This window comes from Schistocerca cancellata, chromosome 8 (assembly GCF_023864275.1).
Source record: "Schistocerca cancellata isolate TAMUIC-IGC-003103 chromosome 8, iqSchCanc2.1, whole genome shotgun sequence".
Taxonomy (NCBI): Eukaryota; Metazoa; Arthropoda; class Insecta; order Orthoptera; family Acrididae; genus Schistocerca; species Schistocerca cancellata.
The window spans coordinates 578,709,572-578,724,436 of NC_064633.1; the positions used below are offsets into that span (position 1 = coordinate 578,709,572).

The following is a 14,865-nucleotide window of genomic DNA, read 5'->3' on the forward strand; positions in this document are numbered from 1 at the left end:
TCTCCATCTGCAGACATAGGCAGTGATCATAACCTGGTCTTGGTGAAAAGTTCACTGAGATTCAAACGTTTGAAGAAGAAGCTAGTAAAACTTAAATGGGAACTAGAAAAACTGAAAACTGAGGGACTGGCAAAGTGCTATCCTCATGAAACAGATAAATTAGCTAAGAATTTTCAACATGGTGGAGTAAATGAAGACTGGGATCAAATTAAATCTGGTATATACAAAGCAGCAGAAAAGATAGTTGGAAGAACTGAACCCAAAAACAAGAGGAAATGGATTATAGCAGATATTATTGAGTTTATAGAAAACAGGAGATTATACAAAATGCAACTGATGAACAAGGAAAAGCTGAATACAGAAGACAAGGAATTTAGTTAATAGAGAAGCTAGGAAAGCAAAAGAAAATTTTCTTGAAGAAATGTGCAGAGAAGTGGAAGAAAATATACAAAACGGAAGAACTGATTTAGCCTACAGAACAGCTAATCAATTTTTTAACAGATGTAAAACGACACTCTCAGGCACAATAGAAAAGAAAGAGGGGAAAATGCTGTTTGGTGAAGACATGGTGAAGAGGTGGAAAGAATACATAGAGGAGCTGTATGCCGGAACCTCTCTTTCGGAGGAAGTAATAGGAAGAGAAGAGCAAGTAGACGAAGATGACAAGGGAGATGACATTCTGCAAGAAGAATTTGACAGAGCTCTAAAAGAACTACGGGACAACAAAGCAACAGGTATTGATGACATCCTTGCAGAATTAATAAAGAATGCTGGTGACAGCATAAAAATGATGCTGCTTAAACTTATTAGGTCCATCTATAACACAGGAGAGATACCGACAGACTTCCAGAAATGTATCATTGTTCCTATACCAAAGAAGGCAGCAGCTACAAAATGCGAACAGTACCGAACTCTAAGCCTAGTATCACATGCTTCAAAAATTCTCATAAAAATAGTTCTGAAGAGAATTGAAGAGAAGGTGGAGGATATGCTGAGTGAAGATCAGTTTGGTTCAAGAAAGGGATTGGGAACAAGAGAGGCGATTCTGGCACTGAGACCCGTTATCGTAAATCAATTACAGAAAAATAAACCAACTTATATTGCCTTTGTAGACATGGAAAAGGCATTTGATAACGTTATCTGGCAAGAGATGTTCAGAGTGCTGAGGAAAAGTGGAATAAAGTACAAAGACACCCCTGTGATACCCAGTTTCTATAAGAATGAGGTGGTAGTGATGTCACCATGAACAAGAAGCAAATATTAGAAAAGGGGTAAGACGAGGATGTGCTCTCTCTCCTTTTATATTCAATGCTTACATCCAGGAAGCTATAGACCAAGTTCGAGAAACTATTTAGGTGGGGATCAAAATTAATGGGCAGAAGATAGACATGCTATGTTATGCAGATGATATTGCTATAGTCATGGAGACAAAAGAAGATCTAGAGGAAGTCCTCAGAACAATGGAAAAAATTCAATGCAATCAGTATGGAATGAGAATAAACAAGAAAAAGACTAAAGTGATGGTATGCAGTACAGGAGCAGAATATGAAACTCTGAGAATGAGAATTGGAAGAGGAGCTGGAAGTGATAGAGGAATTTACTTACCTGGGAAGCCAAATCACAAGAGATGGTAGAAGCTGGAAAGAAATTGCGACCAGAATACAAAAGGCCAAAATTGCATTTAATCAGAGAAGGAACTTACTCACCAGCAACAACATCGGTCTGAAAGTAAGGAAACGTATCATGAAAGGTTTTGTTTGGAGTGTCGCCCTATACGGATGTGAAACTTGGACAGTTGGAAGAGAAGAGAGAAGACGGCTAGAGGCCCTGGAGATGTGGTGCTGTAGAAGGACGATAATGATCAGCTGGAGAGACAAAGTAACAAATGAAGAGGTGCTTAAAAAAGTACAGGAAACCAGATCTCTGTGAAGGCACATCCAAACAAGAAGAGACAAACTTGTAGGGCACATCCTACGACACATCATCATTTGGACAATAGCACAAGGAGCTAAGGAGGGAAGGAATCGGCGGCGGTGACCAAGGATATCATACGTGCAACAGATCATGAATGACGTTGGATGTAAGACATACGTAGAAATTAAGAGGAAGGCAGACAGAAGAGAGGAATGGCGCTCTGCTGCAAACCAACCTCAGGGTTGAACACTAAAAGAAAGAGGAGGAGCTGCTGTTGACCTATATAGGTCAAGGGAAGTGTCCGATTGCAATTTTTGTTGTTTTAGGTGTTGGTTTCGTGGTATCAATAGTTGTGGTGTGATAATAATTTTTGGAGTGTTTGGTTTTTTATTTTGTGGTATCAACAATTGCGGTTGAGCTATGTAGATGAAGGGAAGTGACCGATCCTGTCCATATTGTAAGTATAGCGGAATTTGGGAATTTGGTGGCATTTTTATGTCATCGTTTTGTGTGGTTTGGGATTGTAGTGTGTGTCTGTATGTGTTTACATTTAGTTTGTCCCCACCCAGAAACCCCCAATTTCCGACGCTGGTCCCGTTAGTTTGATTATATTTTTGGAGGGAGATGTGTTTGTTGGTTTTATATGTATTTTCGTGTTTGTTGTCCTGTTTATGTAATAACGTCATAGGTGCCATATTGGAGACATTGAGAATCATCATTTCTGCCATACTGGTGACGTCTTGGGTCAGAGCAGACGGGTGGAATCGGACACTTCTGTAATCCCTAGGACATAGTACATTTACACCATTCAACCAAGTTGACTGTTATCTACATAGCTTTACCATTATTGATTTGCATGTAGTTATTTTTGCAATGACACTGTGATGACAACATATGTTTGATGAAATTGATTTGTTTCTAATTGAAACTAAAAATTTTTGTAGTGCCTCTCTGTTTCCACCTAGAGTGAAATGAAGGAAGGAGTTTATAATATTTTCTTCATTGTTCTGGAAATAGAAATTTCATTCACATGAGTTTTTAGACTTATTAGTGAAAGTGCCTTCTTCTAGGTATAATATCTATGGATGCGAAGATTGCTCTAACAACTGATACGAGTATACCTGAACATATTATGAACAATCTGTTGGCCAGTCATATCACATATGAAATGACATGTATGATTTTTGCTGTAGTTCTGGATGAAACAATTAGGAAGCGGTATTTTTTGTTGACTGGATCTAGTACATCCAAGAAACAGTTTGTTTTCCACACAAAGGCTAGTGAAAATTTGCATCAAGTTATTAGTGGAAACTTAGTGTCATTGTCATTGCAATAGTCATTTTGTGAACTTAGCACATTCTCTTTGTAGTTTCATTACAGAGCCTAAAGTCAACTTCTAACATTAGTTAGTTGTGGATTTTCATATTTATAAGACCTGCTTTTTCATGGAATTTAATTACTTCATTGTGCGTGTGTTCCAGGCAAAATTAGTTAAAAATTATGGAATGACTCGCATGGATCCTTATGTGAGGCTAAGAGTTGGCCACTGTGTGTATGAAACACACACTGATCCCAATGGCGGCAAAAATCCAAGATGGAATAAAGTTATACAGTGGTATGTATATTGGTATTTACTATTTTACTGTCTAAATATCAGAATGGTGTCAGAAAGTTCCTGAAATTAATGGCAGGTTGATTGCTGGCAGTTGTCAGTCACCAGCAGAGGCTGCATACATGGGGTGGGAGTGGTTTGTAGCTGTAATCAGTTGAAGTAGTGACACTATAATCAAAACAGGATTTGGTTGTTTTTGTGTTACAGTTCATCCATTAGACAATGTAGGGAAGTCAGATTCTGTATGGTGTTTGGCAGTCACAACCGGATGCCCTGCACGTGTTGACAGAAGCCCGTGGCAATAAGACAGTGAAAAGAATGCAGGTGTTTCACAGGTGTTTGTGAATGTCAGACAAATCCTAATTATGATCTCCATTGTAACCACACATATATTTGCAATGTCCATTAAAACTTTAAGTCCTTTGTCACATGACATGGAAAAAAAGACTTGCAAAATTGTATTCAAAGTTGATTTATTACATAGGACAGTCCACAGCATGTTTCTTGTTCCTAATACATGCACCAGGTTCGTTTATGTAGGGCTCTAAAAATATTGCCTCAGGAGGAGGAGAAAGCTCTGGCATCTGTGTGATTGGTCTTGTGGCAACGACTGATAAAGATGATAGCTTTTTGAAACAGTTAAAACGGATGGAGCATGCTATTAATTCCCTCTAAAGCAAACAAAAAACCATTTAAACAAATGGAATAAACACACATTTTTGAGGAACCAATAATTTTGCTAATATACATGGTGAAGCGAAATTTGCGCACTCGGGCTTCGCAGCACAACTCCTCACATGTCAGCAATAAAAAAATGTTTCTCACAAAATTTCGGCAGGGAAGTACATCCGGCAGAAAAAGGATGTTTAAGGGTGGCAATCTGGCAACACTGTAACCTCATGTATGGTAACTACCTCTGACAGCAAACATTTGTAGTGCTGTACAGTTGGTGCGGTGGATAGAGTTTTTGGTTAGCATGGAGGAGGCCGATGGTTTGATCCTGGGTTGAGGCACATGTTTTTTATTTGGTAAATGTAGTCCAGGTGGTAAAGTATCTGGCATCTTAGTCGTCAACAGCGATTGCAGCAGATCCCCTACAAAACATTTGCACTTACATACTACATTCGTAGAAATGGAAGTTTGTTCAACTTTGAAAGAAGCCCTTTCCACGTCGTGGGCATGAATTTATTCGCACCACTTTATCTATTAGATGCAAAACCTGTTTTCTTTGTACCCTCCTCTAATGGTCCTGTATATTAGTACCAACTGTTATTCTTGTGTCATTCAGGTCAATTACATTTCGTTAGGGCCTTACATTACCAATAGGACTAGTAACGTGCTTTGAGGATAATGTCCAAACTTGGTTACTATTTGTATGTGTTATCACCATGATCCCACTAAATATGCCTTTCAGCGTTGAGTCTGGTAACCGTGTGCAGTTTAGTACATATCTCAATGCATTATTATTATTATTATTATTATTATTATTATTATTCTATTGATGGGATTGTAGAAGTATCACATCTATTACCGTTAGACAATCAGTGTAATTAGATACTGAACATTTCACAATTAAGTGTCAGGATGAATCAAGCAGAACAATATCTGTCAGAGGGCTAATGCATGCTAGGTGGAACAGTGTGCAAGACTGTTAGCATGTTTATACTGTATGCGCTATCCACCAGACAGGGACTAGTTGCGAGCAGAGTAGGGCACCCATGACAGTCTCCAGTGAACCCGTATTGAATTTTCTCATTGAAAACCTCTAAACCAGTGTGGCAGATGTATGGCGTACACAAACGACAAATATGTGGATATGCTTATGGTCCTTGGTGCATATAATAACTGGTGTGGTGTTGCTGCTCGTGAATATGCTCCTAGATACCCTCGTTGACACCATCCAGATAAATATGTGTTTCGTCATTTGGAGCTCCGAATTCGGGAGTCAGGTTCTCTCCTTCCTCCATCGCGAACTTGCCGTACTCCAGATACTGAGGAAGCTATTCTGGAGGTCACACACCAAGTACCTTAGAGAAGTACACGTAGCATAGCAAGGTATCTGTGTGTCTCGTAAAGCATGTTTGTTAATGTGCTGCATGAGCACGGGCTGTACCCCTATCACTATGCTTTCATAGCGAGCACGGGACCCCGAGCTAATGTGGCCCTCCTTCCTTTCCGGGCTGCATACCTTCCATTTCCGCATCCTTCCCCATCCCCCATCTTAACCCCCCCCCCCCCCCCCCCCACCTTCGCCTCTTTCCTTCCCTTTCTCCCCCTCTGGGGGTACGTGTTGTGCCTACGTCCGGAGACGGATGCTCGAGAATGTAACACCTTCTTTGTTTTCTCTCCTTGCCAGTCTTCATCCTTCCTTTGTCCTTCTCTTTTCCTTAACCTCTTCTCTTTACCCTTTTCTCCTCTGTGGCGTTTGAGATCTCTCTTCTTCCCTTTCCCTTGCTTTGTTTTCCCTTTCTCTTTTTTCCTCCCTGTGCATGTCTGAAGGCCGACCCACGCATTTCCATGCGTAGCCGGTGACAGGGTAACGCGAAATTCCCCACCCCGCGTAGACAGGTAGGACACGTACGTACCCCCTGGTAACGGCCAGGCCCAGGGAGGGGTGATTACCCGAGCTGATACCTTCTGAAAGTGCCGATCGGTCCCTCCATCCGTTTGTTGGGAGGTGTGACCTGAGGTGCGAACAATCACCTAAGGTGGGAGTGCCCTCAGAGAGGGCCCCCACAAGGGAGGAGCACGCCATCGGAGACACCGGTAATCATGGGGGATACTTCCGAAATGGTTTCTTCATCTTCCACTATATCTGCTGACAAGCGTAAGTTCACTGAGTCTCAGCCACAGACAGTTCTTCCATCTTTGCCACAGTTCCTTGTTGTTTCTCGGTCTGACGAAGGTCACGACTTCTCCACGGTCATTATTCAGAAAGGTGTTGATGCAATTGCAGGTCCTGTAAAGTCTTGTTCCAGATTACGGAATGGCACCTTGTTGTTAGAAACAGTCAGTGTCCTCCAAGCACAAAAATTGCTGCGTACGTCACTGCTACACACCTTCCCTGTCTGGGTGGAAGCGCACCACACTTTAAATTCCTCACGTGGGGTCGTTTATACACGCTCCCTCGACGGATTGTCCGACGAGGAAATTCAACACTACCTGTCTGACGAGGGCGTAACGGCTGTTCATAGTCATGAAAAGGGTTGATACGAACATCATTCCAACCCGTACTGTCTTCTTGACATTTGACAGAGATCAACTCCCATCGAACATAAAAGTGGGCTATGAGATAATTTCTGTTCGCCCCTATGTCCCACACCCTACGCGTTGCTATCGGTGTCAGCGGTTCAGTCATACCAGCCAGTCCTATTCCAACCCAACCACATGTGTTACGTGTGCCAAGGATGCCCATGAGGGTGCTTGTCCACCTCCATCCCCTCGTTACATCAACTGTATGGGTGACCACGCTGCTTCCTCTCAAGATTGCCCCATTTTTAAAGACGAAAAACTCATTCAGGAAATCAGAGTGAAGGAAAAGGTGTCGACCTTTGCTGCTCGAAAATTATTCGCCAGTCGAAAGCTCACTGTGCCTCAGACAGGAAAATACAGCACTGTCCTTGCCTCTCCTCGGCCAACAAAGGAGGTGGCCACGCAGACTTGTGATCTCACCGTTAGTGACACGGTTGTCAGATCGGCCAGCGCAAAGATCGCCCGTTCAACCTCCCCACTTTCGCCTGCTCACTCTATGGCTCACCCTTCATTGGGTTCTGCTAAATCTCGAGCCCAAATGTCAAGACACCCGGACTTCCAAAAAAGAGCCTACTCGTGAAGATTTTTTACGTACCCAACTTCACAACCATCGGTTCCTCCTTCATCTAAACATCATGTTTCCAAGAAGGCTAAAAAGAAACCCAGTTCCTTTCCTTCACTGCCACGGCGTGTCTCATCTACAGCACCACCTGGCGGTAACCGCCCTCAGCCATCTTCTGTGTCGCCGAGGTGCACTGCTGGCGGCCGATCAACCGGCTGATCGCTGGTGGCAGGAACTGCTCCTGAACAACCTATGGATCAGGATCTTCTGCCTTCGGCTGAGTGCCGTTCCACGCTGTCGGTCACAAGCTCTGAGCAGTTGTTGAGTTGACGGCAACCTTGGTCACATTCTTCCATTTTCTGTCCACCCTATGTTAATTATCCATTGGAATATCCGCGGCATTCGAGCCAATCGGGATGAATTGACGATCCTCTTACGATCCTATTCACCGGTCATCTTCTGTCTTCAGGAAACAAAGCTGCGTCCCCATGACCACTTTGTTTTGCCCCATTTTCAGTCAGTCTGATTTGATCTCCCTTCTGTTGAAGGCACTCCAGCACATGGAGGACTTATGATTCTTCTCCACGATACTCTCCATTATCACCCAATCCCCTTAAACACTTCCTTCCAAGCAGTCGCTGTCCGTCTTTCCCTTTCTGGATACACCTTCTCTCTTTGTACTGTACGAGGTGTGGCTAGAAAAAAACCGGACTAGTACTGGTGAAACAATAAAACGAATGCAATAAGGCTGAAAGTCGCGTGGCCTGTCACGTGACTCTCGCTCCGCCTACTGCTAGAGTTTCATCTGCCTCCTGCACTCAGTCTGCCCGTGGTGTCTGTTTTAAGTAGTTGACGTTTTGTCTGTGCGTCGGAAAATGTTGAGCGTACAGAAAGAACAGCGTGTTAACATCAAATTTTGTTTCAAACTAGGAAAATCTGCAAGTGAAACGTTTGTAATGTTACAACAAGTGTACGGCGATGATTGTTTATCGCGAACACAAGTGTTTGAGTGGTTTAAACGATTTAAAGATGGCCGCGAAGACACCAGTGATGACACTCGCACTGGCAGACCATTGTCAGCAAAAACTGATGCAAACATTGAAAAAATCGGTAAACTTGTTCGACAAGATCAACGTTTAACAACCAGAGCAGTGTCTGAGTTAACAGGAGTTGACAAGGAAAGTGTTAGGCAGATTCTTCATGAAAGTTTCAACATGAACAAAGTGTGTTCAAAAATGGTTCCAAAGTGTCTCACAATTGAACAGAAGGAACGCCAAAGAATGATTTGTTCTGACATCCTGGAAAACATTGAAAGTGATCCCACCTTCTTACAAAATGTTATTACTTGCGATGAATCGTGGTTTTTTACTTACGATCCCGAAACTAAACGCCAATCGATGCATTGGAAAACTCCTGGTTCTCCACGACAAAAAAAAAGCACGAATGTCAAAATCGAAATTTAAGGCAATGATGATTGTTTTTTTTTTTGACATCAAAGGGATTGTGCACATTGATTGGGTACCAGAGGGACAAACAGTGAATCAGCATTACTACATTAGCGTCCTGGCTACCCTACGTGAGCGAGTACGGAGATAACGGAACGATTTGTGGAGAAAAAAGTCATGGATCCTTCACCAAGACAATGCCCCAGCTCACAGTGCGTTATCAGTGAAGACGTTTTTGGCAAAACACAACATTCCCATCTTAGATCATCCACCCTACTCACCTGATTTGGCCCCCTGTGACTTTTTTCTTTTCCGTAAAGTCAAGTCAGCTTTGAAAGGAACTAGATTTGAGACTGTTGAAGCAGTAAAAGAAAAAGCGACGGAAGTAATGTATGGACTTTGCGAAAATGATCTGCAGAATTGCTATGAACACTGGAAAATTCGTATGGAGCGGTGTAGAGACCGAGGAGGAGAGTACATTGAAGGAGATAACATGAAATTGTAAATAATTGTAAATAAATGTTTTTTCCAGCATCAGTCTGGTTTTTTTCTAGCCGGACCTCGTATACATTCCATTGTCCACACCAATGGCACGAGCTGATCTCCTTCATCTTCTTCGTCAGCTTCCACCACCCTATTTGCTGGTTGGGGACTTCAATGCCCACCACCTGCTTTGGGGATCTCCACATCCTTGTCCACGTGGCTCACTATTGCTAGACATCTTCTACCAAACGGATCTTGTTTGCCTCAACACTGGGGACCCTACATTTTTGTCTGCCTCCACAACAAATTTCTCTCATTTGGACCTTTCAGTCGGTACTGTTCCGCTAGCTCGGTGCTTCGAATGGTTCGCCCTTGCTGATACACACTCGAGTGACCACTTTCCATGTGTCCTTCCATTGCAGCCACAACTGCCATATATGCGCCCGAGACGCTGGAAGTTTACCCAAGCCGATTGGACACTTTTTTCGTGTCTAGCGACATTCGATGACCGTCACTTTCCTAGCGTCGACGATGAGGTCACTCATATTACAGACGTTATTCTTACAGCTGCGGAACATTCAATACCTCGCATCCCCGAATTGCCCCGGCGCCCCCCAGTTCCTTGGTGGAACGAGGCATGCCGTGACGCAGTACGTGAGCGGCGACGTGCTCTTTGCGTTTTCAGACATCATCCTACTTTGGCCAACTGTATCCGCTATAAGCAGTTCTGTGCGCGGTGCTGTCGCATCATCCGCGATAGCAAGAAGGCAAGCTGGGACTTCTTTACTAGCTCATTTAACACCTTCACTCCCTCCTCGGAAGTTTGGAGTCGGATTCGACGGTTATCAGGCGCGCCTTGGTTCTCCCCGGTCTGTGGACTCACTGTCATGCATGATACATTAGTGGACCCCGTCGCAATTTCTAACTCATTGGGTCAACACTTTGCTGAGATTTCGAGCTCTTCAAATTACCCGCCAGCGTTTCTCCCGAAGAAACATGCAGCGGAAGTGCGACCTCCTGCTTTCTCCTCTCAAAATCGCGAAAGCTACAATACTGTTTTCTCCATGCGGGAACTCCAAGATGCACTCTCTTCTTCTCGCTCCTCCGCCCCAGGACCGGATGGTATCCACATACAAATGTTGCTGCATTTATCATACAATAGTCTGCGTTACCTCCTTCGCCTTTATAATCGAATTTGGACCGACTACTTTCCGCAGACGATGGCGGGAAGGTATCGTCGTTCCTGTTCTGAAACCTGGAAAGGACAAACATCTCTCCTCTAGCTATCGCCCCATTTCTCTCACGAGTAGTGTATGTAAGGTTTTGGAGCATATGGTGAATTGCCGTTTAGCTTGGTGGCTGGAGTCCCGCAGTCTTTTAACATCTGCCCAATGCGGTTTCCGAAAGCATCGTTCTGCAGTTGACCATCTTGTTACTCTCTCCACTTATATCATGAACAATTTTCTCCGGAAACGCCAAACAGTAGCAATATTTTTTGATCTGGAGAGAGCATACGATACCTGTTGGAGGACAGGCATCCTCCGCACACTGGTCTCTTGGGGCTTTCGCGGTTGGTTGCCCCTTTTTCTTCGCGAATTTATGGCAGAGCGCACATTTAAAGTGTGGGTGAACACTACTCTCTCCCATTCTTTCTCCCAAGAAAACCGGGTATCCCAGGGCTCCCTGCTAAGTGTTGTACTGTTTGCCATTGCCATAAATCCAATTATGGATTGTCTCCTTCCTGAAGTCTCGGGCTCCCTCTTTGTGGACGATTTTGCGATCTACTACAGCTCTCAATGGACCAGCCTTCTTGAATGAATGACGTCTTCAAGGCTGTCTAGATCACCTCCACTCTTGGAGCATCGAAACAGGCTTCCGCTTTTCTCCCAGTAAGACCGTTTGTGTTAATTTTTGGCGTTGTACGGAGTTTCTTCCACCTTCCTTACATCTAGGACCTGTCAACCTTCCTTTTTCGGACGTCGCTAAATTCTTGGGTCTTATGTTTGACAGAAAACTGTGCTGGTCCTCCCACGTTTCCTATCTTTCGATTAGCTGTCTGCGATCCCTCAACACCCTCCATGTCCTGAATGGTACCTCCTGGGGAGCGGACCGAGTGCTCCTTCTCCACCTCTATCGCGCTTTAGTGCGCTCGAAATTGGACTATGGAAGCATAGTTTACTCCTCTGCTCAGCCATCTATTCTTCGGCGTCTCGACTCTATCCACCACCGTGGATTACGTTTAGTGTCTGGAGCTTTTTACACCAGCCCTGTGGAAAGCCTTTATGGTGAGACTGCTGAACCTCTGCTATCCAATCAGCGAGTTGTCCTTCTAAGTCGTTATGCTAGCCATCTGTCTTCCATGCCTGCTAATCCGGCCCATGACATTTTTTCGACGCCTCCTTGGATTTAGGGTATGCAGGCCACCCTTCCTCCCTACTACCACCGGGAGTCCGCTTCCGTCAACTGCTCCATTCTCTTTCCTTCCGCTTTCCTAAAACTTTCTTGACAACTTGGGGTACAGCACTGCCTTGGCTCCGTCCCCAGACCTGCCTGCTCCATGACCTTTGTCAGTTTCCCAAGGATGGTACCCCTTCACTTGTTTATCGTCGGGCATTTTCTGCTCTATGTGCACAAATGAAGCAAGCCACATTTATTTACACTGATGGCTCAAAAACATCGTTTGGTGTTGGGAGTGCCTATATTGTTGGCGACACCCCAAATCGATTTCGGCTTCCCGACCAGTGTTCGGTTTATACTGCGGAGCTTTATGCTGTTCTCCAGGCTGTCCAATACATCCGTCGCCATCAGCGGATACAGTATGTTATCTGTTCAGATGCTCTCAGCTATCTCCTCAGTCTCCAAGCTCTCTACCCTGTCCACCCTCTGGTCCACCGGATGCAGGACTGCCTACGCTTGCTCCACTTTGGGGGCGTCTCGGTGGCATTCCTCTGGATCCCAGGACACGTTGGTATCTGTGGAAATGAGGCGGCCGATATAGCGGCCAAGGCTGCAGTCTCTCTTCTTCGGCCAGCTATTCGCACGATTCCCTTCGCCGATCTACGGAGTGTTTTATGTCGTCGTGTTGTTCTTTCATGACACGCACATTGGTCGACGCTTCCCAATAATAAATTGCGGGACGTGAAAGCTCTTCCCTGTGCTTGGACCTCTTCCTCCCGAACGCGTCGTCGGGAGGAGGTAATTTTAACTAGACTCTGGATAGGGCACTGTCTTTTTAGCCATCGAAATCTTTTAAGTGGCGATCCTCCCCCATTCTGTCCCCACTGCTCTCAGCTGTGGACGGTGAGACACCTTTTACTTGAGTGCCCCTATTTTACTCCGTTACGCGCCCGTCTACAGCTGTCGCCTGATACATCGTCCATTTTAGCAGATGACACGCGCTCAACTGATCGCGTTCTCGAGTTTATTAGTGCCAGTGAGATGACGTCAGTCATTTGAAGCTCTTTTTGGGGACAACCAACCCCTTTCTGTAGTGGTTTTTTAAGCTTTCCTTCTGCTTTTAGTTTCTCCCATTTTTTGTGTTTCGTTCCCATTGCTGCCGGTTTCCATTTTCATTTTTTACCTTTCCCTAAGTCACAGACCGGGCGCTAATGACCGTAGCAGTTTTGTGCCCAAAAAAAAAAAAAACCCTATGCTTTCGCGCAACACCTGCATCCCAGAGATCGCCATCAGCAGATGCAATTCTGTGAATGGTTTCAACAACAACAACAGGAAGCCAATGATAACTTAGTGAACACCGTAACATGTTGGGATGAAGCAGCATTCACTCATGAGGGTGTCTTCAATATGCATAAAGCCCACCATTGGTGTGAGATTAACCAACACATCACTTGCAACCATGGATATCAAGTTCACTTTGGTATCAATGTCTGGGCTGGAATATTGGGCTACAGGTGTTTGGGCCCCTGCATGTTGCCTGACTGGTTGACTGCACGAAGGTATCATGCATTCCTCTCAAACTATATGCCTGATGTGCTAGAAGATGTTCCACTACATGTTTCAGCAGAGGATATGGTTCCAACATGATGCTGCACCTCCACACTCTGTAATTAATGTGCAACAGCATTTGGGCAGAACATATCCAGGGAAATAGCTCGGACATGGAGGTCAAGTTGTATGGCCACCACATTCACCTGACTTAAATCCCCTGGATTTCTTCCTGTGGGGACACCTGAAGGAGCATGTGTACTCTACTCTGCTGAAGAATGTGGAAAAATTGGTAGCGTGCGTTCATGCTGCTCTTGTTACTGTGGACGCAGCTTTGCTGCGAAGGGTCCAGAGCTGTATGATCCAGCGGGTTGCGCAATGTTTCAACGTACAGAGAGGTCACTTTGAGCATCCGTTGTCCTTTGGACAACATATTCTGTTGTGAAGGTCATGCGGTCATTAATATGGACATTATGACTGTCACTGGTTGCTAATGTGCGACATCTGAGCTATCATATTACATATATTATAAATGACAAGTAGATGTGTTATTGTACTGTGCTATCATCTTTAGCATCTCGAAATTGATATTGTTTTTTTGTGTTCTGTCCTATGACAGGTCATTTGTTTCAACTGTTTATCTCTTATTTGGCTAACCACGTATTTTTTTCGTTCGGCATTACAAAATGTTGTAAATTTAGGAGACAAATGACCTAAGAAATGGTATGTATTACGGTATGAATAGTCAAACGAAAGTGTTGGTATGTTGATACGGACAATAAAAAACACACAAACACACACACACACACACAAATTTCAAGCTTTCGCAACCCAAGGTTGCTTCATCAGGAAAGAGGGAAGGAGAGGGAAAGACGAAAGGATGTGGGTATTAAGGGAGAGGGTAAGGGTCATTCCAGTCCCGGGAGCGGAAAGACTTACAGGCAGGATAAAATTGTATGGTAGATTACCGTAAAAAGGGGAGGGTGAATATAAAGTGAAACTACTTGCACAAACAAAAAGGGAATGACTCCTTACCCTTTCCCTTAATACCCACATCCTTTCGTCTTTCCCTCTCCTTCCCTCTTTCCTGATGAAGCAACCTTGGGTTGCGAAAGCTTGAAATTTGTGTGTGTTTTTTATTTTCCGTATCAACATACCAATGCTTTTGTTTGGTAAGTTACAGCATCTTCGTTTTTAGATATATTTTTCCCATGTGGAGTGTTTCCCGCTATTATATTCATAGTATGAATAGTCAGAATGAAATTATTGCGCCCCAACCCAGGATCAAACCATCGACCTCCTGCATGCTAACCCAAAACTCTATCCACTGCACCAACTGCACAGCACTACTAAGATGTGCTGACAGAGGTAGTTACCATTCATGAGGTTATAGTGTTGCCTGATTGCCACTCTTTAACATCCTATTACTGCCGGATGTACTCGCCAGACAAAATTTTGTGATAAACATTTTTTTATTGCTGGCATGCGAAGCCCGAGTGTGCGAATTTCGCTTCACAAGGGACAAAAATTGTTGAAGTATTCTGATTATGCACACACAATCTATATTACTAAATGGCTAAAAGTGTCAACGTGGCCAGTTGCAGGTAGCCTATGTAGCAGCTTCCAGGGGCAACAAGAATTTTATTTTTCTA

The 14,865-nt window shown here is 44.1% G+C and overlaps 1 protein-coding gene across 1 annotated transcript in view; it reads left to right on the forward strand.

The window, feature by feature from the left end:
• The window catches only part of LOC126094453 (toll-interacting protein-like), a 56,089-nt gene that overhangs the window by 19,485 nt on the left and 21,739 nt on the right, over nucleotides 1-14,865 (forward strand). Inside the window, exon 3 of the mRNA XM_049908830.1 lies at nucleotides 3,396-3,529. Coding sequence (XP_049764787.1) covers nucleotides 3,396-3,529 — 134 coding nt within the window. The remainder of the gene's footprint in view (nucleotides 1-3,395; nucleotides 3,530-14,865) is intronic.